Source organism: Oxyura jamaicensis, chromosome 22 (assembly GCF_011077185.1).
Source record: "Oxyura jamaicensis isolate SHBP4307 breed ruddy duck chromosome 22, BPBGC_Ojam_1.0, whole genome shotgun sequence".
In the NCBI taxonomy this organism is placed as follows: Eukaryota; Metazoa; Chordata; class Aves; order Anseriformes; family Anatidae; genus Oxyura; species Oxyura jamaicensis.
Window position 1 is genome coordinate 3,449,596 of NC_048914.1, and position 26,696 is coordinate 3,476,291.

At 58.9% G+C, this 26,696-nt stretch overlaps 1 protein-coding gene across 1 annotated transcript in view; it reads left to right on the forward strand.

Annotated features, from left to right (window-relative positions):
* Positions 1-3,434: 3,434 nt before the first annotated feature.
* The window catches only part of BIN3 (bridging integrator 3), a 33,195-nt gene continuing 9,933 nt past the window's right edge, over positions 3,435-26,696 (forward strand). The window contains exons 1-6 of the mRNA XM_035345119.1: positions 3,435-3,596; positions 9,233-9,281; positions 15,605-15,645; positions 16,265-16,326; positions 19,254-19,390; positions 19,668-19,708. Of these exons, the coding sequence (XP_035201010.1) occupies positions 16,299-16,326; positions 19,254-19,390; positions 19,668-19,708 (206 nt within the window). The 5' untranslated portion in view covers positions 3,435-3,596; positions 9,233-9,281; positions 15,605-15,645; positions 16,265-16,298. The remainder of the gene's footprint in view (positions 3,597-9,232; positions 9,282-15,604; positions 15,646-16,264; positions 16,327-19,253; positions 19,391-19,667; positions 19,709-26,696) is intronic.

The window sequence follows — 26,696 nt, forward strand, 5'->3', positions numbered from 1 at the left end:
AACGTACCCTATAGGATAATGTACCCTATAACGTGTAGGGTAACGTATAGGGTAATGTACCCTATAACTTATAGGGTTACTTACTGGGTAAGTTATAGGGTAATTTATAGGGTAACATATAGGGTAATGTACCCTATAGGTTAATGTACCCGATAACCTGTAGGGTAACTTATAGGGTAACATATAGGGTAACATACCCTATAACTTACAGGGTAACGTGTAGGGTAACATATAGGGGAATGTACCCTATAACTTATAGGGTTACTTATTGGGTAACTTATAGGGTAACGTACCCTATAAAGTGTAGGGTAACATATAGGGTAACGTACCCTGTAATATGTAGGGCAACTTATAGGGTAATGTACCCTGTAGGTAGTGTACCCTATAACGTATAGGGTAACGTATAGGGTAATGTAGGTTATAACATATAGGGTAACGTATAGGGTAGTGTACCCTATGACTTATAGGGTAACTTAAAGGGTAACGTACCCTGTAGGGTAGTGTACCCTATAACGTATAGGGTAAAGTATAGGGTAACATATAGGGTAATGTACCTTATAACATATAGGGTAACTTACAGGGTAACGTACCCTGTAACTTATAGGGTAACTTATAGGGTAACGTACCCTATAACGTGTAGGGTAACTTATAGGGTAACGTATAGGGTAACGTACCCTATAACGTGTAGGGTAATTTATAGGGTAACATACGCTATAACGTGTAGGGTAACTTATAGGGTAATGTACCCTATAACTTATAGGGTTACTTATTGGGTAACTTATAGGGTAACATACCCTATAAAGTGTAGGGTAACTTATAGGGTAATGTACCCTATAATGTGTAGGGTAACATACCCTGTAGGGTAGTGTACCCTATAACGTATAGGGTAACGTATAGGGTAACATATACGGTAATGTAGGTTATAACATACAGGGTAACGTATAGGGTAATGTACCCTATAACTTATAGGGTAACTTATAGGGTAACGTACCCTATAGTGTACCCTATAATGTATAGGGTAAAGTATAAGGTAACGTATAGGGTAACATATAGGGTAATGTACCTTATAACGTATAGGGTAACGTACCCTGTAACTTATAGGGTAACGTATAGGGTACTGTACCCTATAACGTGTAGGGTAACGTACCCTATAACATATAGGGTAACTTATAGGGTAATGTATAGGGTGATGTACCCTATAACGTGTAGGGTAAGCTATGGGGTAGCATTCAGGCTGTGAGTGCAGCTTGGGGGCTGTGCTCAAGGACCCCAGGCCTCCGGCTGCCTGGGACAGGCTGCGAAACCCCGTTAAAGAGCTTTAAAAAAAAACAACAACCGAACAAAAACCCCAAAGCCCCCCAAATTCCCAGCTGCCTTTGGCCGTTCGGACACGGCGGCCGCGTTCCCGCTGCCTCCCGTCTTCCCAGGTCGGGGGCCGGAATGGGGACAAACGGGAGCTTTTTGGGGCTGGGAGCAGGATTTGGAGGTACGCTCCGACACCGCAGCCGTGCGGACGCCCTGTTAAAACGCCTCCTTTTGGTTAAAAACCCTCAAAAAGCCGCAGCGCGGTTTAGCAGCGCGGGGTTGATCGACGCGGCTCTCCCCGGGGGCTGCCCCCGTGTCCCTCCTCGTCCTCAACCCCAGCCCCTCTCCATCGCTCCTGGAGGTGCCGGGGGGGAGCTCCTGGTGCCTGGGGGGGCCTCCTGGTGCCGTGGGGGGGCCTCCTGGTGCCTCCTCGCCGCGTAACGGGGCTTTGGCACACGCCGCCCGTGGCTTTTGCTCCAATATCAGGGTTTTTTTTTTTTTTTTCTCCTTTTCATCTTCAGCCGAGGAGGAAGAAAAGGTCATGGCGAGGACGCGGGGCGGGGGGGCCGCTTCGCGCCCGCCATCAAGCTCCTCTTTCTTCTCCCCCCACGTCAATCCTCGAGCGTCCCCACGGCTCCGCTGACGCCTCGCGGCGAGGGGCTCGGACCCCGCGGGGCTCCGGCTGCGTGCGGCGGACACAATCGGGCTCAGTGCAGCCTCAAAGCCCCGCCAGCCCCTAATTCACGCCGCCTACCCCCCCTGCCCCCCCAATGAATCGAGCTATTCACGTGGGGGGTTGCAGGGGGGCCGCAGGCGCCGTCGGTTGTGCCCCCACGGGGTGGGTGCCCGTGGGGTGAGTCGGGGCTGGGAGCTTCGTCCTCAGCTCAGCCTCGCGGCACGTGAAGGCGGAATCGGAGCGTGAGGCCGCGGCCTCACCCTCTGCCCCGGTGCTCCGGAGCAGCCGTCACCTCGACGAGGTTTTGTTTCCCCAAAAAATGGGGATTAAAGCCCGGCAAAGCCGTTTGCCAGGACGCCTCATAAATTCCCCGTGTTAATCCCTTGTGTTCTCTCCTGTCCGAGCGTTCAGCACGTCGGGTTCCTGCCCTGCACCGACCCGGGAACCGCGTCATGAGGCGAGCAGGAAACCTCGCTCCGGAGCTCCCGGGACTCAGCCCGGTGACGGCGGGGCGAAAGCCCCGATTCCGCTGCCTCCCGCGGCCGAGCGGCGCTGCCTTTCTGGGCCGAGCTGTATTTCGAGCAGGAGGAGGCTCGTTCGGGGAAGCCGCCTCGCGAGGGGACCGAGGGGACGTCTCCCAAAACTCGCCGCCTTCCTTTCGGCCTCCTGGGGGGCCGTGCAGCCCGGCGGCTCGCCCCTGCGCCGATTTTCCGCGCTTTCTGCAGGTTTCCCGAGGGGTTTGGGGCAGCCCAAAGGGGTTTTTGTTGCGTTTTTAAAGGGTTTTGGAACCACGCGAGCCCGAACGCTGCCTCAGCTCGCTGAGGGCTGAGCCCAGCTCGCCCTGGGGGCGCCGGGTGCCCAAGGGTCGGGGCTGTGCGGGCTGGCGGCGCTTTGCTCCCCGGGAAGAGATGGAAACGTGCTGCCCGAAATATTTGGGGGCGTGCTGGAGGATGGGGAGAGCGTCTCAGAACGGGAAATTCTCTGGGAGGTGACGGGGAGACGCTGGGAGGACGGGGCTCGGGAGCAGCAGGCGCGCTGGGGCTGTGGCACCAGGGGTCGGGCGCCGGTTTTTAGTCGTGTTTTAAATCTCCTGGATTTGGGCCGCAGCACGCGGGGTTTTTAAGCGTGTTTTAGATCTGGGGGTGCGCTGTGGCCGGGTGGGTGCCGCGCAACAACCCAGGCGCTGCCGCTTCCCGGTGAATCCACCCGCCGTCGCCCCGGGCTCGATGGCAACGCTCCCCCTTCTCCCCCAGCTTTCAGCAGAAATCAGGATCCGGAGACGAAAACGGGCTAAAAGCGGACGGGATCAGGCACCCAGACACCTCCCGGCCACCCCACGCAGGGGGGGGGGCACCCATGGGTGGCCCCCGGGAGCTGCGCGAGGGCGACGGCGCGGCCCCCCCGGCGGGCTTTAACGCGCGGATATTCCTTAATTATTATTTTTTTCCCCGTCTCCTTTGTGCAGGTAGCTGAAAAACAATGTTCTAGTTGAGCCACAACCGTGTTTCACAACCGGGCTTAAAATGGATATTTTTGTAGCGCAGTCAGGGCCTAAAACAGCCTCGCAAAATTCTGCTCGCCCACGCGCCTGGCGTGAGTAATTTTCTTTTGATGGGTGAGTAAAATATCATTTTTGTTTTATTTATTTAATTTTTTTTTTTTTTTTTAAACGTGCTCATCTCGGAACGGGTGGGAGAGTGGATTTCTGACATGGTTTTGGATTGCGCTTCAGCGCCGACGCGGTGCGGGGAGGCTCGAGGCCCCGCGGCGGAGGGCTCGCGGCTCCCCCGCTGCCGGCGTGGGGCTTAAAAGCTGGCCTCGGACCCCTGGGGCTGACCCTAAACCCACGCCCGCCGGGTCTTTGTGGCCTCCTTCCTCTCCCCCCCGTGCCACTAAGAGCTCACCCTGACGTCTTGTCGGGGCTTTTTCCCCCTGCACTTGCAGCCACGGGGCCGGCACGAGGGTGCGAGCGCGCGCCCGCGGCATTTATTTGATAGGCTCCCGGTTCCTCCGACCCTTTTGCTCCCTCCCCAGTGCCTTTCCCCACCCCGTGACCTCCCCGGAGGCTTCAGCGGAGGACCGAGGCAGGCTTTGGCGCAGCGTCTCCCCCATCGCAGGCTGTTTGCGAGCCGTTGGAATAATTTTTTCCCTGCGCGTCGGGGCTGTGTTTGGAGCCGTTGCCATGAGTTCCTCCGAGGCAGGGGGAGCGGGGTGGGACGGTGCATGCGGTTTCCATGGCCACCCTGGAGTACAGCGAGACAGCCAGAGCTCTCCTTCCAACCACAGCTGCCTTCCTCACCTGTGCCGGGCTGGAATTCCCCCTGCTCCGAGGGCATGCCGCTGTTTTTAGGGGTTTTTAGGGGATTTGGAAAGGGTCCGGGCGGCCCCGAGGCCGGAGCCACGCGGGGCAGGCGGCTGGGGGAGGTTTTCGCACCAGCTCTCCCCGCGTTTTCTCTCCTGGGGTCCTGTTTTAGACCCGATAATCAACTTCGGTGCTCCTCCTCGAGTGATGTTAGGGCTGCCTTCCCACCTCCAGGCCCTTGGGGTGCCCTGATTTCCCCCGGGGCGTCACGAAAAGCCGCTTTGGCTGGCAGGAGAGGCAGGAACCAGCACCGGTCGCGCTGTTCCCGTCCCTCTTACCCTTGGCCAAATCCTGCCGGCGGCACGGGGACACCCCCGGCTGGTGCCAGCACCGATGGCACCCCGGGGCTGCGCGGGAGCAGAGCTTTTGGGACGATTTCTGACTCTTTCAGGAGTTTCTGCCTTTCCCTTCTGCTGCTTTTCACCGTCCCCGACCTGCCGGCGGGTGCCATCGGTGCGCCGAGCCCTCTGCAAAGTCCGTCTGGGCGCCGGCAGAGAGAAGGCGAGCTCTTGGCACAGCACCCTGCTCCGACCCTGGCAGAGGGGGGTCCTAGGGTGGCTCGGGGCCGCTTTTCAGCCCCAAACGGCTTCTGGTGGGGGTTCGGAGGCGAGCATCCTATTTTTGAGGAGCTCTCAGCACGCCACAGGTCGAGGTTTTTTGGAGCCGGGGTCCTCAGGGCAGGGTGCTGAGCGCCGTGGGTCCGCGGCCGCGCTCAGAGAGCCGTCATGCCGGTGAAAAAATCGATGTTTTCGGGAGAAATTTTGGTGGAAATTCAAGCAGTGAATAGTTCTGGCCCAAATCCAGGCTCCGCTGTTTTGCTGGCGCTTATTTTTCTTTTTTTTTTTAATGGGGGGGGGGGGGGGGAAAAAAAAGGACAGAAACCCGACCCAAAAACCAACCCAACCCCGAGGCTTCCCGTCGAAAGCCTTTCTCCCCGGAGGCTCGTTGGGTCGACAGCCTGACGTTGTCGGCGAAAAGCACCCCCTGCCACCTCGGCGGCGCGTCCCGCGGGGCCGGACCCCCCCCATGCCACCCCGCTCCGGCCCCCGCTCGCCCCCGATGGGGGTGGCTCGGTGTCGCTTTGCGTCAGCGTCGGGGTAATCAGCCTCGACACGGGCTGCCCCAGATGCGCTGCCGGCCACGGCCTTCCTCCCACTCAGCCCCCTCCGCCCCGTCCATCCAGCCGTCCCCGGGGGCTCCGCGGAGAGCCCCCCCCCCTGCTCACTCCTCGCTTTTCGGAGAGGGGATTTCTGCAACCCGCCGTGTTTTTGGGGGGGTCCCTCAGGACGGTGGCTCGCCGGCCGCGGCCTAAAGCCGTTTTTCTCCCTAATTAAAGCACTTTTGGGGCTGGCGGTCCCTGCCCGGCCTCGTTCCAGGGGACCGCGGCGGAGCGGGAGCTCCGTCTTTCAATCCCCAGGTCCCCGCGGAGCTCGGCGAGCCGCGCTCCCCCCACCCTGCGAGGTTTGTTTCTGGCTCTCTCGTGCGTCCCGGGGAGAATTCGCTTCTTATTTTTGCGCGGGCCCCGGGTTGGTGCATGGAAAAGCCAAGTAAATATGTGACATTGCTGGGAAAACTTCAGAGAAAATTAGCCACAGCTTCTCCCACCTTCCCCTCCCTGGGGTTCCTGAACATCCCTGAGTAGAAGCTCGCAGGATTCTCTCTCCACCCACACTTTTTTTCCTCCTTTCAGCCGTTCCCACCCCCTCCCCGCGGTGCTTCGCCCTCCTCCCTCCCGTCCCAGCTCCGTCGGCCTCGCAGAAGTCGCCGCCGTGTCCCCGGCCAGCCCCGGGAGGGGGGGGACGGGACCAGGGGCTTGGCTCCGACCGGAGGGGGAACGCTGCTGTGAGTCAGCCCGCGCGCTCTTCAGGAACACGATTTCAAGGGATTTCACACCCCAAACACAGCCCCGGCTTCCTCTCGCTCAGCAGAAACCCAAAACGCGCCCGTTCTGCTTCCCCCCTCGGGGCGCGCAGACCCACGGCCGGATTTTGGGGTCACTTTTGTCCCCCTGGGAGCGTGCAGAGCCCCCGTAACCCCAGGGGGCTCGCAGCACCAAGCCACCCCCCCGGGATTCCTCGCAAAACGCCCTTGGTGCGGTCTCCAAGCGGAACGACCCCCTCTTAATTTTTCTTTTCATTTCTTTTTTGGCCGGGGCTCCTTGCAGCGTTGCAGCTCCGGGTGCCTGCTGTCACCTCAGTTCTGCAGCGGGGGACACGGAGCCCCAGGGGACACCGAGTCCCCGCTGCCACCGCGGTGCCGAGCGCCGTGCTCCTCGTTTGCTTAAAAATCTCGGCTAAAATCATCTCCTCTTCTCTCTCCCTCGCTGCTTCTGTTCCTGCCCCTGCGTCTTTCTCATCCCCGCAGCTCCGTGTGAAAAGGTAAAGGTAAAAAAAAACGGGGAAATTACCCCCAAAGTGGGACCCGGCGGCGGCGCGGCCGCTCCTGGCACGGGGGGGTGGCTTTTCGGAGCTTTCACCCAGGCAGCCCCAGCTACCAGCCGGCCTCGCGGCGCTGATGGCGACATTGACCGTTTCGAGGTGGATTTGGAGCGGCGTGCGGCGCTCCGTTGACTTCCTTTTGTTCTGGAAAAAATAAAAACAGGCTCAGTTTTGTTCCTTTTTTCTTCCCCCTGCAGCCTGGAGGAGAGGGGCAGGCGCCGTGGGGCGGCCGGACCCCAGGCTGGAGATGCTGCGCTCCTCCTCCTCCTCCTCCTCCTCCTCCTCCAGCCCGGCTCAGGTGGGCTCGTGGCCTCGCTCTGCCTCTTGCCCCTCTTTTTTTTTGGCCTTTTTTTCCTTAATTCGAGGCACCGAGGGGAGCGGCAGCGCGCCGACCGCGCTTTAATTGCCGTTTTGATTAAGCTGCGCCGCCCGGCCGCAGCTCCAGGATCTCCAGCCCTCCACCTTCGGCTGCTCGCCCTGAACACCACGTCTTTATTTATTTATTTTTTCCCCAAAATTGTGCCTTTTTTCCCCCCCCACAAATCGCTGCCCTGCCTGCCTGCAGCCCACAGCTCCCTCGTCCTGGCTTCCTTCCCAGCCTGAGCCAGTGCGGATTTCTCCTCCTGCCACCGAGCTGGGTTTGTGCAGTCACTTCCAAAAACATCGAGTGACGGCACCTGGCTTCCAGGACAGCCTGTGCCTGGGAGAAGGAGGGAGCCACCTCATTTTGGTTTATATTTGACCCGTGCAGGAAAACAGAAAGCAAAATCCTTCGTTTATTTAGGGTTGGTGGTGGGTTTTTTTTCACGCTTTCTTCCTGCAAGGCACCGCGCGCCCGGTTATTGACGGGGTAATTACACGCCAGGCGGGTGTTGGTTTAGAAAAGAAGTGTGATTCACGGCCGCCCGGCGTGCCCCGGGAGCTGGAAAGGGTTAAAAAAAACCCAAATTATATCGCTTGGACCGGAGAACAATAAACAGGAAGCTCTGCAGAAATTTTAAATTGAAGCCCGGTGACTCAGGCTCGGCGCTACGGGCTGCGGGGCCGGCTTCGTTACCGGCGGCTAATTACACCGCTGGTTGGAAAACGATGCCCGAGCTTGGCGCAAGGAGGCGGGGAGGGATGCGGGGGGGGTTGGATAACCTGGTTCGGGCTTTCCTTCGAGCCCACGGGGCTCGGTGGCGAGCAATTTCGCCCCGCGCGCGGCGTTTGGGGAGCGTGGCGCCGCTTTTACCAAATCCCCTACAAATAAAAGGATTTCCAGGGGTTGGGGGGAGCTGGGAGGAAGGCTTCCAGCCCTCTGACGGAGCGGAGGCAGCAGCGCTGCTGCGTGGGAACTTGAAGCTGAGGAGGAACGCACGGAAAGCCGAGCGCTCCTTGGCCGTGTCCGGCGGCGAGCGGGGCGAGCTCGGGAGCCAGGAGCCCCCCCCCGGGGGCCAGCGGCCGAAGCCCGGTCCGGCCGTGCCCTTCGGCAGCCCAGGTTTTGGGTCCGAGGGGGCTCTGACGCCTTCCAGGAAGAGCCCCCCAAAAATTTTTGGCTGGGATGTGGTTGCAGACGAGCCCTAGGAGTGCTCCAGTCAAGGCATCTCCGGGAAGAGAGGCTGCCGTGGTCTTCTGCGACCACTTTTTTGGTTAATTAAAGCAACGTCACGCCCCAAATGGCCCACGCTGGGAGATCTTGGACGCGACGTTTTAACCTCTTTGGCTTAATTAAACCCGCCGGGGGACAGCACTCGCCTTCCCGGCTTTTTGTGATCCCGATAAGGGGAAGAAACCCAACCGTTCCCGGCGTGGCCGCCTGGCCGTAAGCGTCTGACCGAGCCGCCCTCGCGTGCGGCGCGCGATTTCCTCCGAGTGCTCTTCACCTCCGAGCTAGCTCGCGCGGGGAAAACCGACGTCGGTAAGGCAGCTTTTGCTCGCAGCCCCGTTAGGGATTTTAAGAATGAAGGCTGGCAGGTGAGCGGCTCCTACAGCTGTTGTACCAGAGGAATCCTTTGAAGCGGCTTGCGGCTCCAGACACTCGGGCTGTTCCTTTTTTTTTTTTAATATCCTCTCGCTAAATATTTACAGGGTTTGTTGTGTTGTGTGTGTGCGTGTGTTTTTTTTTTTCCCTCCCCTTCAGATTTGTTTGGAAGCGTGGCGCGTTCTCCAGCCGCTCGCCGTGCCAAGGACTGCCTGCAGCATCCCTCGCCTCTCTTCCCATCGCCGGGGCAGGGAAAAAGGGGACGGCGGCGGCTGGAGAGCAACGAGACAGAGGAAAAGGGGCTTTGGGGGGGGGGGAAAGGAACGCTTTGTGCAAGGCTTCCTGCCCCCAGATCCAGCCCTTGTCACCCCAGGACCCCTCGCCGAGGCCGGGGCCGGCGGAGCGGGGCTTTTGCTGCGGCGCCGCGCTCGAGGCCGGCTCCGCTCACCCGTTTCCCTCCCCTCTCTCTCTTTTTTTTTTTTTGCCAGGATACCGTTCAAGATCGGGCAGCCCAAGAAACAGATTGTACCCAAGACAGTGAGTAAACCGATTCCCCCTTTTTTAGATCCAGCCTTTGATCATGTGGCTGATGAGTCAAGCCAGCACTTTGACTCGTCCCATTTTGCCAGCGCGTGTGTGTGTGTGTGCGCGCGCGCGTGGGAGGGAGATGGGAGCGAGCAGAAACCTGTTGCGGGCTCTGACCAGCGCCCGGCTCCTCGTGCGAGGAGTGAGGGGGAGTCCCGAGCTGGGAGAGGATTTCGGTTCGGGATCCGCTCCCTTTTCGGGGCTGGGGGGGGGGGGGACGACACACGGGGGGACGAGGGGAGAGAGCTCTCTTGGTCTGGCACGGTTTTCCTCGGAGATGGCTGAACGGGCTTCCTTCCTTCCTTCCTTCTCTCAGCAATGGCTTGTTTGTTCAGCCTTGCTGAGCAGATGGAGGAGGAGGAGTGGTTCAGCTCGCTGAATATAACTGTTTCCAAAGAAAGGCTTATAAGCCGAGATGCTTAGTGCTCGGGCGTGAATTAATTTGTGCTGCACAGCATTTGCTTTAAAAGCAAATTAAAAAAGCATTTTGTATTCTCGGGCGTTCGAGGCTCCTATCCCGAGCGCCGCTCCTCGCAGCTGGCTGCGGTGTTTTCCCTCCTCGAGCAGATGGTCTTCGCCTTTGTCCCGTGCAGAAAAGCTGTGGCACCTCTCAGGGGCTGCCCCCCCAAAGCTATCCCGCATACCTGCTCCAAAATCAGAGCGGGCACAGGGGACACCTCGTCTTTATAACGGCGTTGGTGCCCTGATCCTGCCTCGCCGGGACATCGGCGCCTTTAATTCCTCGGGGTGCGTGGGCACGCACGGTTCTGGGGCAGTTTCTCCTTGGGACATGACATTCCCCCCCCCCCCCGGGGGCTCCCTTCATGGCTCAGTTCTCATTTTTTTTATTTATTTTAAGGCTTCGCTCTTCGCCTGCTGCCGTGGAGCAGCAATTTTCTGTGACGGCTCCGAGTGGTCGGCACAAGATTCCAGCCAGGCAGGCAACCAAGGCGAGGCCCGCTGAAATCCCTCGAGGATTTTCACCTCTCTTCTGCTGCCCCTTTTCCTGGCGGCCACCAGGTGAAAAGTGCTGCTGCTTGGGCAGGGAGGCAGCCACCAGCCTCAGCACCCAGTCCTGCTCTTTCCAGGACCCCTGCTCTGAGATTTCGCCTCTCATCCTCCATTTCCAACCCCGGCACCCCTTCTGCTGTCGCAATAACCACCTGCCCTGCAGCTCGGGGTGACCCGGGCAGCTCCCCCGGATGCCTCCATCCCACCCTGGCTGACTTTCCCTTTTTCTCTCGCTGTTTTTTCCCTGCCGTGCGAGCACCTCGGGGAGCTTGCTTTCCCCCGAGCCGCTGCCGCGCGCTGCTGGGAGGCGGTTGGCAGGCGTTGCTTATAGATATAGATACAGATACGTGTGCGTGTGTTAAATAGAACAGCCCAGAATATCCGGCAGGCGGGGGTTCATTCGGCAGCACCAGCGTTTTCCAGGCCTTTTCCTTCCCTTCCTTCCCCAAAGTTCCCCCGGAGAGGAGGCGCTCAGCCCCGCGCTCGCCCCGGCTCCGTGGCGTGGAAGCGTCGGGGCTGCTCCGCAGCTTTCGGCCGGCTCCAGGCCCCCGGGTTTTAGCTCCCGGCTGCAGGCTCAGAGGTTTCTCCATCTGCGGGGGCCTCGGGGAGCGGCGGTGGCAGCCGAGCTCTGGTTTCGTGGCCTGTGATGTTCCAGATGTCGGCCTCCGGAGCCCGCTGCAGGAAGTGGGAAGGTGCGGCACCGCCAGCGCCGCGTCCCGAGCCGGTCCGAGGGGAAGTGGTTGCGGGGAGAAGATCTCCCACTCACGGAGATCGGACCACAAAAGAGGGGGGGAAAGAGAAGAAGAAAGGAAGAAGAAAAAACCCAACATTTATTAGCATCTAACTTGTTTGGCTCTCCGTAGCTCGAGCGCAGGAGAGGGGAGAATCGCTTTGCTGAGAGAGGCTGAGCTCACCAGCAAGGCTTTTTTTTTTTCTCTTTTTTTCTGCTGCTTTTTATTTTCGTTCCTTTTTTTTTTTTTTTTGACGAAACGATGCTGGGGTTGGTGTCAGATCTAGGCCGGTAGTAGTACTGAAAGGCAATTTGTCTGGGCTGCAGAGGGGATTAGTCATGACTCCCCGTGCCCACTCGCTTCTGATCCTCCGGAGAAGGGCACGGTGTCAGCCGCGGCTCAGCTCTTCAGGTGGAAGGAAACCCCCGTAGAAAGCAGCGGCTGGTGAACTGAAGTGCTCTCCCGCCCCCCCCCCAGCCGTGCCTCTGCCTCCTTTTCCACCTTAACCTGGGCAAATCCACTCGCAGACGGCCTAATCTCTTCCCCTGCCAAGAGCAGCTGTCACCGGGGCGCGGGGGCTCTAATGCGCCGGCGGTGGGGGCGCGGGGGACGTCGTGCCACGGCCCGGTTAAACCCGTGCCCAGCGAGAGGACTTAAACCTGGTGGAGTTGTACCCCCGCGCATCACATTCCTTGCTCCAGCCCGACGCAGAGCTGAAGCCTCTTAGGGCAGAGCTGCCCTCCCCTAGGATGCTTTCCATCCGCGCCGAGGTTATGCCGGAGCCGCGGCTGTCGCCCGAGCTCCGCTGCGGCTCCGGCTGGCTGAAGTTCACCGGTGTCACCCCGAGGTTGTCCCCTGCTCCTCGCTGGGGCCCGGCTGATGCGAGCAGGCAGCTAGATGAGAGAAGGAGCCGGCCTCGTGGCCCCACGGGGCGCGGAGACGGCTCCGCCGCATCCCACCCACGGCCGGGGGGGAGCCGGGGGCTTCGTCCCCGCTCGGGATGGGGGAGGTCAGAGCGCGGCCCCTCCGTCTCACCCGGCTTTTACCCCGGCCTGACTCAGATGGAGAGCTAACCTGGGGTGAGTCAGCTTGGCAGGGAGCGGAGCCGAGCCCTCCAGCCTGCCAAGCCTCCCCGCCTTGACTCATCCCGGGCTCCCCAGGGGTGGCGGACAGCGGAGCAGGAGCAGGAGGATTCCGCTGCGCTCAGCTGCCTGCCGGCTGCCTCTTTCCATCGGGCCCCACCAGGGAGCTGGAAATCTCCAAAAAAACAGAGGAAACGGCGGTGGGGTGAAACCAAGAGACACGAGTTCAAGCGTTTCGCTCCTTTTCGCTCTCTTCATCCGCCCTTCAGCAGGATGTAACCCACCTCTGCAGGTGGAGCTGCTCCTTTTTTCCCCTTTTAGCTCTCCAAGCATTTCTTGGGAGCACCGCGCGCTCCTCCAGCTGGCTGGAGGGTTTGGAGAGCTCACTGCTCGGCCCGTGGGGTGCCAGGTACACCCAGACCCTGCCCGGGGCATCGCTTTGGCTCAGAGAACATTCCCCCGTGGTACTCGCACGGATCCTGCCCTGGTTCTCCCCCTTTTTTGATGACACGACAAAAGCTCAGCAGAAGTTCCAGGTCGTGGCAGAATTCGTGGCCTAATTACGTGGCTTTCTTCTTTCGGAGAGGAGGGAGGGGGAAGCTTTTGCTCCCTGCTTTCTCCCAAGGCCCGTGAAAAGGCTGAGACCGCTGGAACATGTAGAAATCAGCCAGTCCTCCTCCTCCGAGAAGAGAAATTAACCTCGGGGGAGCAAGGAGGTTCATCGCCGCCCCTTATTTCCATCTCTTTGTAGTGTCGGCTTTGGTCTTGCCTCATTGCCTCGTAACCATGGTGTCGATCGTGATACTGCCCTGGAGGCGCAGGGAGGTTATCGCAGGTGGAGGGCCCCGGTGTTTGCAAACAAAACGAAGTGGGAGAGAACGAGGAGCACCGTTTTCATTCCGTGCTTTTAAGAACTCGGTCGTTCCTCACGGAGATTTAAAAGGGAGAGGCAGAGAAAGCAATTCTGCATGAAGTAGCCCAAAATGCCTAGAAGAAAGAGCGTTGGGTACAGAAACGCGGTTCGATTCGGAGGCTTCAGAAAGAGGCTGCGGAGAAGTGGGATTATTTTAACGTCACAGCAACTTCCCCCCGGGATATCGTAATTTTCTTGCCTGTGCTTCTCGTTCTCGTTACCCTTCAGGCGCTAATCCTACCCGCAGCCTCCTGCCGCGAGTGTCGGGGCCGCGTGGCCACCGGTGACGGCTCCTGGGAGCAGCAATTGCCGCGTGCGTCCCAAACGCGCCCGGCTCGCTCCCAGCCCGCCCTCCCTGCTCGCTCCACGTGCCTCTCGCCCGTCGCTTGCTGCCTTCCGTAACCCTGCCCGGCGTCAGCACGTCGAGGGCAGGATTTATCCGAGCAGCACGTTGGGGACCCTGCTCCTCGCTGTCCCCGGAGCATCCCCAGGCTCCCGCGACGCGAAGGCGAGTGGCGAGGACTCGGGAGGGCCGCGGCAGAGCGCAGACGGCGCCGCCGGGTAGCCAGTTGCTCCTGTGGGCGTGAAAAAGAAGAGCAATCCTCGGGCAGCTGTCTCCGCTGAGATGGCGCTGGAGACGTGAGTCAGGCCGGGCAGCTGAAGAGCTGCCAGGGACGTTCACCTCGGTCCCACGTGGAAGGGACGCGGGCAAAGCGGGTTGGGTGCTTTGGGGGAATTTTTTGGGGGGTCCTGGAAGAGGCAGGGCGTGGATATCGAGGTTTCCTTCCCGTCCTTTCGGTGCCTTCACTTTTGTTCCTCTCCGCAGCAAGAAGGGAAGGGAGCAGCAAAAGGGACGGGGCAGGTGCTGGGGGGTTTTCCCGTTAAGCTCATTTCACGGCCCAAACCTCTGGGGTTTTGAGGGGCTGACACGAGGAGGACCCTCGTGTCGGGGGCTGGAGCTCCGTGCCGGGGAAAGGACACGGCCAGCCTTCAGAGGACATCTTTCTGTGCCACGCCTGAGCCGTCGCTGCTTTGCAACCAAAACAATTCACACCTAGGACGTATAAATAGCGCGCGATACTCCGCGGTTATTTTCGCAGCCGGAACAGCCGTAGAAAACGGAGGGCGATGATTTTTTTTCTTACCGGGTACCTGACCTCCGGGCACCAGCTGCTGCGGATTGCTGCCGAACCGCGAAGCCGTGGCGGGAGCTGCCCCCACACCGCTCGGAGCGGCACGGAGGGGATGTGGAGCTCGGTGGAGCTCCTTCATCGGCGGGGAGAGCCAGCGCGCATCCCTGGGATGGCGAGAGCTGATGGTGAGGACAGCTGGGCACCCCGTGGGGCTGCTCTCACCCAGCCCGAGGGTTTGAAAAGAGCAAAAAGATGGCTTCAAAAAGGTTTTAAGAGAACCGAGGTGACCGGGCTCCCTCTGAAAATACTGCTCTTACAGCAGCTTTGATCCGAAAGCAAATACCCACGTTAAGTGGTCTGCTTTCACACCCCGCTGTTACCCTGGGTTTGAAATCCTCGGGGCAGGGCGAAGGCTGGGAGCAAACCTTTGGGTCCTGCCCGTCCTAGCTGCTCGCGTCCCCTTCCTAGCACGGCAGCTTGACAACACCAACGAACCCGCTTCCCACCCCGTGACGACACAAGCGCACGCGTTTTACTCCTGGCCGGTCAATCGAAAGCCACTCGCTTCTTTCGGTCGCCGAGGTGCGTGGAGGGAATGGTTAAGTGTGTGTTCAAACAGGCAGCATGGAAGGAAAGCTCCTTAAAATATCTCTTAAAATAGAGCCGCTGCCAGCGAGCAAGGAGGGAGGAAGCAGTCGGCGAGGTGGCGCGGGGAGAAGGCTGAGCTCCTGCGCTGCGGGCTCGTGCACGGTACCGTGGCCCCCTGCTGCAGCTGGAGGAGCTCATCGCAGGGAACTGCTGCGGGATCACGGAGGAACGCGTCCTAGGAGCGTACCCAGGGGCACTTCGGAGGATGCAGGCCGGGGGATTGGAGGGCTCAGGAATGGCTTGAGGGGTTTTTGGGGGGAAAAAGCCGTCCTGCCGAGGAGGGGGAATGAGCGAGCGGCTGGTGGGGGTCTGGCTGCCGGCCGCCGTGGTGCTAACCACGATGCTGGCAGAGAGGAGGAGATCCTCTCTGCTTTGGGGGTGTTTGTGCTTCTGGAAGGGGAATCAGGCTTGTCCCGAGCACGGAGCAGCTCAGGGGGTGCAGGAGCTGAGCAGAATCAGCAGAAGCCACGCTGCCATCTCGGTGCTTTCAAGGCATTCCCGCTGCCGCTGTCAGCTTCCAGCTCGTGTGCTGGAGCACATCCTTGGACTGGGCTGACGCAGCCGGTGGCAACGTCTTTGCTCTGAGATAGTCTGGGGGAAAAGAAAAACACTTGATTTACTTCGGAAGCGTCGCTCCCCTTACAGCTGGTGCTTCTCCAGGTCCGTGCAGGCGTTTCCCAAGGCATGGGCATGGAGCAGGCAGGTCGCTGCCCCCCTGCAGTATCTCTGAGCTGATTTCCTTCTGTTCTTCCCGCAGGTGGAGAGAGACTTTGAAAGGGAATATGGGAAGCTGCAGCAGTAAGTACGAAGCGTACCGGTAAGACAAGACGAGCAGCATGCCTCCCTCTGTGCCCTCTCTTCGCATCTGCCCAGGAAATGTTAGCCGGTTACGCTCTTCCTAGCGAATCGTTCCCTGCCCCGTAATTTCTCATCGTTCGGGGTTTCTTCACTGGCTGGGTGTCCAAAGGTGTCCTGAGACGTCTTTGCAGTGGGGTTGAGGTTTGCAGATTAGGGCAGCTGTGAAGCAGAGGGCGTAAAATTCCCGGGATGCTGGAGGCTTACCAAAGAGCCCAACACCTCCGAGGACAGGGATTGTTTTTACCACGCCGGCCGTGGCACGTACGCTCGCAGCTATCATCTGGAAGCGTTTGGCTTTGCTGCTTTGTAAGCAAACGTAAGGACTTAGGAAAATAAGTGCCTTTGAACCAGAGATCACCAAACGAAAACGGGTGAAAACCATCTGGCAGTAACCAGAAAAGGTTGGGCAGCGCTGAGCTCCGCAGAGCCCTGCCTGGATATTTTTAACTCCCGGCAGAAGCCAGCACATTCAGCACGTAAACGATTTGTTGCATGCATGATACGCTCCGGTTTGTTTCTTTCCAAGTTTCAGACTTCGCCTTGTTCTTCCATCTTTCAGATTGGAAGATCAGACCAAAAAACTTCAGAAGGATATGAAGAAAAGCACAGATGCAGACTTGGGTATGTGACTGCAGGATACATAGACTGTGAACTTGGCCACAAAGAGACGAAGTGACTTTCTCGAGATCACATGAGTAAGCTGTGACAAGCCTGGAAAACAAATCTAGATCTCAGTCCCACTCAGTTTTCTTAGTTACAAGGCCATCTGCACGAGGGCTGCCAAGCAGCGACTCAACCAAGGGGAGCTGGAAGCGCGCTAGGGGCTGAGGCCGTGCCTCTCGGGCTGTGCCTTGCTGTGTGGCCTTGGACGAGTCGCTTTCTTGCCTTTGCCTCAGTTTCTAGGACGGAAAATCAGGAGAGCGTGGTTTGGGGTCGTCCCTGTTCGTACGGGCCCCCGCAGCTCCGGGAGGCGAGGCATCCAGGAGCATCCAGGTGGGGGCTGGACTGGCCCTGCACGACTCCGGGGAGCTGGGCTCACGGAGGGCTGGAGGAGTGGGCAGGAGGGCGCCGTGCCAGCAGGAGGGATGGGTTTGGGGTTTTCCCATGGTAGAGGCTCCCACCTTTGTGTATGCGCTCAGCTATTGCCAGGCATAAACACAAATCCCTGCCCTTGCCCACGCTCTCCCACCCTTCCCAGTAGAGCACTGGGAGAGGCACCAGTAACCAGAAGGAGTCCTTTCCAGGGTGAAAGCTGCCCTTTTTGGGGACTCTGGTCATTGTCAGGGATCCGTGGTAAGTTTTTCCTTGCGAAGGATTCCCCTCCCCTCCCTTGCAGTGGGCGTTGTTTATATGGAGCATTTCAAGTCCCGGAGGAGCTGTGGGAGGACTTTCTTTTTCCGTTCTGCTACATGGCAGAGTCACAAATGAGCCTTGGCCAGATCCAGGAAGATCTGATTTCTCATTTAAAGGCACGAAATCATGAGTGTAAGGGAAGGTTTTGAACCGAGGAAGGATGGCCGAAGGAAGGGGAGACGAATCTGATGGAGCGCTGCCGGCTGCCCAGAGGGGGTGCCCTGCTTGCTCAGCTAACATTTAGCCCCCGTGTCCGATGCCTGCAGCAGTGCATCACCTTTTTGTGCCCTCCCGAGTGTCTTATTTCTTCCACTGTACCTCTGCGCCGAGGGGGTTGATTATTCACTCAGATCCTCCCTAGCAGGCTGGACCCGGTGGCCGAGGTCTCCTCCTCCTGCCAAAAGAGCTCCGAACGAGGCCGATTTCCCCTCCTGTGCTAAACTTTTCCTGCTCAGCCGCTGCAGCAGCGTGCCTGGGACAAGGGAACGGGCTCTTAGCAGCACTCGGTGCTGTGGCTAAAGATCGGGAACCCCCTCTTTGCAAAAAAAAAATACATAAATAGGGTCTGAAGGAGCAGAGGATGGGAGGAGGATCTTGAACTGGACACCAAAGCTTGGGAAATGCAGCGCGGGTTCCCTGCCAGACCAGTGGCATTAAATAAGCAGGGGCACCATCACCCCCTGACCACCTTTTGGGGGCTGTGCAGGTGGGGTCAGGGATGTTTTGCCCGGAGATCTGTGTTCAGCCTGAGAAAACCTCAGCTCCCGGCCCAGCCCCGCTGCTCTCCACGTCCCCCCTCGCTGCAGCACGCCTTCGGGGAAGGGAAACTCATTTGTCTTCCAGCCGAGGGAGTTCGGCCGTGCTCGGCTCCGTCCCGTTCTGGCGCAAATCCTTCCTCAGATGTGGTCGCACATACGGATTAGAGCCCGTCTGTTTCAGGGTTTAAATGCCTGAACCCTTCATGTTGGGGTGATAGACGGCGGCTTCGGTCCAACGCAGTTAGCCTCCCCTCCTGCACCGAGCTGCCCGGCCATTTCGCTTCTGAGCTCCGTATAATTGGGTGTAACCTTTAACTCAGAACGCTTAACCCCCCGATTTATCATCTTAAGCCCCATTATTCAGACGACTCCAGCTTTCTCTATCTGAGCTCGTACAGTAGGAGCCCTTCCAGAGCTCCTCGGCAGCACGGCTCAGGCGTCTGGCTTTCTGATCTTCAACTGAAGAACTTCCAGCAGCAGTGCTGACAAAAGAGGACTTATTTTTTTTACTTTTTTAGTAGCCTCGACTTTTTTGCTCCTTTATTTCGTACCGACGCTCGCCTTTTTGCTCACCTCTTCCCCTTCCGTACCTTCGCTATTTCGTTGGTCTTTTGTCGTGGCCCCGCCGGGGGGGGGGTTAATTTGCTTTAATTAAAGGAGGGCGGATTTGTCTGGTGGAAAGGAAGCCAAAAGGGCTCAGCAGGGCAGGAACCCAAGCCCATCAGGCCGTGCCCTGGCCTTTCTGGTGGCAATCTCGGGGTCTGAAGGGACTTCGCTCTTCGCATTTTTTGCTTTTGGGGTCGGTTTCCACGGGCAGAAAAATGAGGCTCGTTGAGGGAAAGTGCTTAGCCAGCTTGTGTCTCTGCTGCTTGGTGTGGTGCCTATTTTGAGAGGAAGAGAGAGAAACCTCGTCTTCCAGTCCTGTCAGTCTGGTCCTTTTCCACCGGCGCTAAATCCACTTCAGATACATATTTTTGTAAAGCTGTTTGAAAGACTTTAATGGACTGTGATTTTTCTCATTGTGGAAGAGCTGTAGTGAGCCTGAGAGTGACACTTAATAGTCTGTCAAGAAAAGACATTAAAAAAAAAACCATCTACATTTGTTTTTTTTTAAAGAGAACAGCGGTTTTGTTAGCCTGGTATTATTTCTGGCACCATCACAAGCCGTACATCGAAGCGGTGCAGGCTTAACTTATATAAAAACAGTTCTCGGGGTGTTTACGTGAAGGAATGGCTGGTTTTCCCCCTTCTCATCCCTCGCCCGTCCCCCAGGAAGGTTGCGCTGACCTCCCCTTGGGTGCAGAAGTCCCCGAATCCATCCCGTTGGCAGGGTTTGGGCTGGGTTCCCGGGGGACGCGCGCGGGTGTGTGGCTCCAGCCTCTCAACCCCATCCCTCTCCGCTTCCCTTCGCACGCCCCCGGCCTCGTCCACGCTCAGCCATGTCCAAGTCGGCCGTGAAAATCTCTTCGGACCTGCTGTCCAACCCCCTGTGCGAGCAGGAGCCCGGCTTCCTGGAGATGGTCACGGCCTTCGACACGGCGATGAAGAGGATGGACTCCTTCAACCAGGAGAAGGTGAGCGTGGCGCTGGGGAGGCGCGGGGTGCTCGGGGGTAGCTCTGTCCCTTCCAGCCGCGTCCTCCTTCCCTCTTCGTCCTCACCTCCAAGGTGTTTTCCCCCATCAAACTCTCCGTGAACGCTTTTTCTGCCTCTCTTCGTGCCGGGGGTTTTAGCAGCCGCTGGTTTTTGGTTAGAGGGCACCGCGGTGCCGCTCAGCCCGTGGCAGGCGCCGTGCGAACGCTTCTTCGGCGAGCCCGGCGTGTAATCGTAATCACCCCTCTTGCTTCCAACAGGTGAACCAGATCCAAAAGACAGTCATAGAGCCTTTGAAAAAGTAAGTACCGGCCTCGCCTCGCGTGTTTGTCACAACCGTGCTCCTTTTTAAAGCCGCCCATGTACGCCCCCGTGCCAAACCGGCGTCCCCCTTGGTGGCAAAGGCGGAGAGCTCGCGTCCTAGTGCCGGATTTATTTATCCGTCCCTTAAAGAAACACCTGGGATGAGTGGTGACGAGCGCATTGGATCATCCAGAGGCGTGTTGGTGACTTCCAGCCTTTCTTTCCAGTTGAAAAGGACAAAGCATGAGCGGGCAGCGGGCAGGGGCGCTGCGGGCAGCGGGCGCTTGCGTGTTTGAGCCAACCCCTTCCCTGTGCAGGTTTGCTATAAAAAAAAAAAAGGGTAGAAATGTTTGTCTTGAAGCACGGAAATGTTTTTATTTTGCTTTGAGGGAAAACTCCTCCGTGTTACCCCACACCAAAGGGAAGAGCCGTCGTAGTGCCATCCAGGCAGCGGGCAGGTGGGGAATAGGGACAGAGAACCAGGCGGCGTTCCCTGTCCCAGGCTGGTAACGGATAAAGGGTCGGGGCAGCCGAGACCCTGGCAAAGCATCTTGCAGCCCTCTGCTCGATGCTTTAAATGCTTCAGGTGCTGCAGTCGTGCAGGGACCCCCAGCCAGGAGGAGAGTGGTCCCTGTGCCTTGGGGTTGCAGGGATTTAGGGCTGGGGGCTGCGGGGATTTAGGGCTGGGGGTTGTGGGGATTTAGTGCTGGAGCTGCAAGGCTTTGGGGCTGCAGGGCTTTGGGGCTGGGAGCTTTGGGGCTGGGGCTGCAGGGATTTAGGGCTGGAGCTGCAAGGCTTTGGGGCTGGGAGCTTTGGGACTGGGAGCTGCAGGGCTTTGGGGTTGGGGGCTGCGGGGCTTTGAGGCTGCAGGGATTTAGGGCTGCGGCTGCAGGGCTTTGGGGCTGGGGGCTGCAGGGCTTTGGGGCTGGGGGCTGCAAGGCTTTGGTGCTGGGGGCTGCAGGGCTTGGGGGCTTTGGGGCTGGGAGCTGCTGGGCTTTGGGGCTGGGAGCTGCTGGGCTTTGGGGCTGGGGCTGCAGGGCTTTGAGGCTGCAGGGATTCGGGGCTGCAGGGATTCGGGGCTGCAGGGATTCGGGGCTGCAGGGCTTTCCCCAAGCAATATACCGGCAGCCAGGCTCGGTGCCGGAGCCAGACCTCTCCAAACCGTGCCCATCCACAGCTCGCACGGCTTGGAACTAAAACCTTAGCGGGGCGTGCGAGCTGCAGCTGCTGACACCGTTGCTCCGGGCGCAGGTTTCCCCGTTCCCCCCCTTTTTCCTCCCTGCCATCAGAAGTTAACCTGAGCCGCGCGGCGCGTCACGGCTCGGGCGCGCCTCGGCGCCGCAGCGGTTTTGTCACCGAGTTGACAAAAAATCCGATTGTTGACAAAAAAAAATCCCCCCTGCCTGCCCGATTGCCAGCGCTGCCGGCAGCCCTGAGCGGTGTCGGTGTCGCTGTCCCCCCCAAAACGTTTTAGGGTCGCCGCCGCGCCAAACATCTCCCGAAACCCGGAGCTTTGCCGCTTTTGTTAGGGGAACGGAGCAGGCGAGCGAAAATAAAATAAAATGACTTTAATATGACAGTAAGTGTTGCAAATTGCTGAATAACAATTTGAGTTTAGCTTTGACACGGGGTGGTTGTTTTTGCGGTTTTCTTTTCTTTTTTTTTTTTCCTTAAAGTTGTTGTTTCTGCCCGAATCCGAAAGCCAAAATCCTTGCGCCCCGCCCCGTGCGTGAGGTTGCGCCGCGCCGCTGGTCTGGGGGATGTTTGGTGACTCGAGCGTCGCCCCGGTCGCTTATCAACGGCCAGAAATCCTTGGTTATTTAGGGGAAAAGAAAAAAAAAAAAAGAAGAAAGAAAGGGAAAAAAAAACCCACAGGCTTGTGCTGTGGAATTGTGTTGCTTATTATCTAGATTGTCCTCATGAAAGATACATTAACTTCTTCTTCCAGCATTCTGTTAAAATTGGAAGAAGGGCTCGTGCGTCTGAAATCTTCCCTTCTTTTTTTATTTTATTTTTTTCCTCCCAGCTCGTGGTGAAACCAAGGAGAAAACCTTTTATTAGTTTTTTTTTTTTCCTGCAAACCTCTCCTCGCGTTTTAACCCCCCCCCCCCCCCCCCCCGGCCAAGCTTTAGCTCGAAGCCGTTCCTGCGTCGCCGCCGCTGTCATTTGGCTCGGGGCGGAGGCGCGGCAGGGGCAGGACCCCTTTGGAGGCGTCCGTGCAGGATCACGTCAGGATTCCTGCCCTAGGGAAACGCCGGGGAAACGCCAGGTCCCTCGCAGGACCCGGCGCTGGTCGGCCTGAGCTCGGCATCGTCCCTCGCTGCGAGGTTTCCTCGCGTGGGGCGAAGCGCTCAGGTCGCCTTTTATCATTCCCATCCTCGGTTAAATGGACACCAGGGTGTTTACTTCAGCGCCCTGGCTCCTTCCCAGCCCTGGCAGTTCTCCAGCTTCCTAAATTTCCATTGGACTCGAATATGGTGGGGTTTTTTTCCCCCCTTTCCTGCCCTTTGGCACCTGCGAGCGGTCGCTGCGTGCTCTTAAGCCGCTCCCGCCCCCCGCCTGGAGGCTGTGCCGAACAAAAACCGAGCAGAAATCCTTCCCTTCCCTCCCTCCTTGTGACTCTCCAGCAGCATAGGTACGTGCGAGGACGAGCCAGGAACATTTCTGAGAAGCCCAGGGGTCCTTTTGGAGGCTGACGAGATGCAGGAGAGGAACTCAAAGCTTGTGCCTCCCCTTGTCCTGCTGCCGGAGAAAACCCGGCGACGTTTCGGGGATAAAAGTTGGGGATTAATGCAAGTTGCCTCGGGGAGCTCTGATTTCTAGCTAGGTAGGGCTTCCCCGCTCCGACACGGCTCTCCCCAGCCTCTCCCAAACTGGCTTTGACCTAGAAACGGGCTCTGCTCCGACAGCTGCGCTGTATTACGGCTTCACTGGTGGTCTTCCGTGGTTTATTAGCCAAAGACACAGATAAATATAAGCCAAGCAATTAGCCGTGCTGTAATCGGAGGCACATGTGCAGTGCAGGCTCCAGGGATGGTAGCTCTGGGGGAAATAGGTTACGGTAACCCACGTGGAAGAAAGCAGCAGTGGATTTCCAGGGGGCTCGGGCTGGGAAGGGGGAGCTGGGGAAGGTCAGGAGGGATCCGCTCCCCTCCTGCAGCCCAAATTCGCGCCGGATCGGCGTTTTTGGGGCACGGCGGTGGAAACCGGCTGGGTTTTTGCTTCCCCCTCGCCGTTTCCAGCGAGGTGCGTCCGGGCCGGTGACGGACCACGCGCCGTCACCTCGGTGTCCCTTCTGGCGTGCCGGTGGCTGAGGAAGGAAGCAGCTTAGGGGGAGCCAGGTGGTTTGGAGATTCACAACCTTTAATGCCTTCCGCGTTCGGAGCCGCTTTTCGTTCCCGCAGCCTCTCGGTTTAACCAGCTCCGTCCGTCCGAGCGGCGGCCACGGTGTCACCGCGGTGCCACCGTCCCCTCAGCTCTGTGCCCCGTCCCCATCCCCCAGCTGCAGCCTTAAAGCCTGACATCGGCCCTAAAACCCAACATTTAGCACCCAAATCCCATCCGGGCAGCAAAACCCACCCCGAGGATTGCAGCCGAGCCCTGCTGCCCCCCCAGGCCATGCACACACGAGGGTCTGGGGGCTTCTCACCCCCCTCAGCCACCCCTGAGCCCTCTCCCTGCACGTCCTCCCCTGGCAGCAGCAGCCCCGAGGAGCCCCAGGGGTGCCGGGGACCGGAAAAGGAAAAGCAGCTTTCGTGTCCTTACGGGCCCCTGATGAGGATTTCACGCACAAAGCTAGCCACACGGCTGCCCGGCACCCCCCTGGCCCGCGGCTCTGAGCCTAAATCCCCAGCCCGCTTGGGGTATTTTTATTTTATTTTATTCTTTTTCTGCTGCTCCTCGCCCTGCCTCGGAAGGGCTGCTTTTCATTTCCCCTTCCTGGTGGGCGGACGGGCCCGCGACGGACGGCGTGGGCACGGGCTGAGGCATGGCAGGCATCCCCCGGCATAGCCCGCATGCTTCGGCCTCGCGCTGAGCCTTCCTCGGGCCTCTCCGGACCTCCTCCTCCTCCTCCTCCAGCACTTCTGCGTCTCCGGAGCTCTTCGTCCCCCCGCACCCAGTGCTACCATAACCCCTCCTGCATCCTTTTATTTTCCAAGCCCCTGTCCCTACGATAACGCCGCGGGGATGAGCGCACGTGCGTGCCAGCCTGGGCATGCTCGAGGCGCTTGCGAAACGGGGAGGAAAACTCCATTCTCGCATCATTTTTTCCCTGCGCCTCGAGCCCTTTTCTTGGTTTTAATGCCCCAAACACTGCCTGAGATCAGTGTGGGAAGGAAGCCGCGTGCCCGGACCCGGCGAGCCTGGGCACAAGCGGGCGCCCGGCACGGGCTGAGGGCTCATCCTGCTCCTCCAGCACCCCAGCAGGTGAACGCCGGGGGGGGGACGAGGGGGAAGTTCCCAATTTTCGAGCAGGAGACCGGCCGGCAGAGCTGGCGAGCTAACGAAGGCGGCAGCGGAGGGATCCTGACGGCGCTTTGATCCCCCGTGGCAGCTCCCTGTCCTTTAATTACGGCAGGCTGGAGCGGAGACGAGGTGGCAACGGTGTTTAGAATTCAGAGAATCGGGTGATTTCTTACTTTTCCTCCTAAAAAAAAAATACAAAATTAATTCTTTTTTCAGGGCTAAACCCTCGTCTCAAGAGCAGCTCGCCGCCACGTTTCCCCCTGTCCCCTGGCGGGCAGCGGGGAGGCAGGAATTTGGATTTCCTTTTCCTGATCCCCTGGCATCTCCCCTCACCTGCTCCTCCTAAGCTGCCTGCGCCGTAATCCGCTGCCTAAAAAGTGACAAGGAGCAGCGGCAGCTTATTCTGCAAGCTGCTTCCATGCCCAGGGCCCTAATGCCCCGTGCCGCTGCTGTTTTACCTCCCCTCCCCTCTGTTTTCAGCACCGGAGCCGGCAAATTTTCTCGGAGCCAGCCCCAAATTTGGCCGCTTTGTGTTAAAAGGGGGGGCACGGAGCGAGGGGCTGGGGTCTGGGCATGTTTTTGGCTGTCAGAACCGCTCGCCTGGTGTCAACGTGGCACCTCCAGGGGATGGTGTTGGGCTTATCAGTAAATACCGGCGCCTGCGGGGCTTTCCGTCCCTGTCTGTCGGCACGGGGAGGAATCCTTCTCCTTGCTCCACGTGCAGGGGGTGGGCGAAACAGCCAGGATTTGCCTTTGAGGCTTCCCTTGGCTTGCTAAAATCCAGCTCCTGCTGCCGGGGTTGGTGCTCCGAGCTCGTTTCCGTTCCCTTTGCTCTTTGGAGGTCGCTCCCCCGTGGGCTTGCCGCCCCTCGGCCCTCGTCCTCGAGCCTGGCTGCCGGGGTTAAAACGCTCGATCGAGCACGTGGAAAGAGATTTGGGACCCTCACGGGGCTTTTAGGGCAGGGATTGGGAGGCAGGGGGGTGTGCTTGGAGCTTTTGGGGGCTTTTGGGGCTGCCAGGCTTTCCAGCAGGAGGTTTTGTAATTAACACGCGGCCACTCAGCCCTTCGTGACGTCCTGGGAATAACTTGGCAGGCGCGGGGATCTTCCTACCGCCCTCCGCTTGTGTTTAGCACCCCTGGCAATGGCTCGAGATGGCGATTCTGGACGCGGATCCCTCCTGTAAAAGGGGGAAAAACCCAGGCAGGGCTTCAAAACGGCAAAGAAACCCAATTCTCCCCGACCTTCGGGTGGAATCTCAGCGCTCACGGGTTATCGGGGGGATCACACGGAGGAATTCCTTCGAGGGGCAGCCTCGACTCGCTGCAGATCAGGCTGACGGAGCAGCACGCTTCCCTCCCTGAGCTGATCTCAATCCTGTGAACATGAAGCCAGGTGGCTCAGCGACCCGCTGCCAGCGTCTCCGGCACGGGACGAGCTCGCCGAGGTGTCCAGGGGGGCTTGGGGGGGCCCCGTTTCCTCCTGGAAAAGGCCTTGGGGGTCGGTAGCTGCTGTGCCTACACGGTAACAGGCTCGAGCTGCAGCTTCTGCAGCTCTTCTTTATTTTTAAAGCGCCGCCGGAGCACGGTGGCCTTCCGTTACGGGCTGCAAAATCTCACCGAGGCGATGCTAGGGACAAAAAAGGGGGAAAAAAACACTTGAGTTGATGCTAGGGACAAAAAAGGGGGGAAAAAACCACTCGAGTCGATGCTAGGGACAAAAAAGGGGGAAAAAACGCTTGAGTTGATGCTAGGGACAAGAAAACGATCCAGCCTTTTTGGCTATAAAACCAGATTTAACTTCAAAGCGCGTGGAAACCGTGCCGCCGATGCTCTCCTGCGTTCCCCCTTGCTGCGTTGCAGAGCCAAAGGCTTTGCTCTTGCCCTGCGGGACGGGGTTTGTCGGATGTAAGAGGGCTGCACGCTAATTCTCCGCTCCTCTCGGTGCCGCTTTTCATGTGTGAGCACCGGGGAAGTGCCGAGCGGGCGGGAGAAAGCTCTCAGAAGAGGGGAAGAACGCAGTTTAAAGCCAGCGCACGGTGCTGACACGATGCTTGGCAGCCCCAGAGGTGGCTTTTGGCGCTCTGCCACCCCACGAGGCGGCGATGGGCCCATCCCCGACCCCGTTCCCAGCTTCTCCTGCCCCATACGTCGCGGGGGAACAGCTGGGTTTGTAGGGTCGAGGCCACCCCGCCGGCACTGGGGAGGCACCTGGGCGGTTCGAGGTTCTTTGCCCCCCGTTGGGGACGTAACCCAGAAATCAAGACGTGGCCCTGTGGCCTGATGGCGCTGCTCGTCCCCGTGGCCAGCTCGTTAATTATCGGGATTATTTCTACAAAAGCTGCAACCGGGAGCCGCTGACGTTACCGTTCTGCTGCTGGCACCGCGCGCCTTTGTGCCGTGCCCACCTCGAAATCTGGGCACCCCGACCCCTCCCTCCGTGCAGCCCCCGTTCCCGTGCCGTGTCCCCGGCCACCCAGCCCCCTTTCGGGGCACGTTTTGGGGCAAAAGGAGGAGGAATT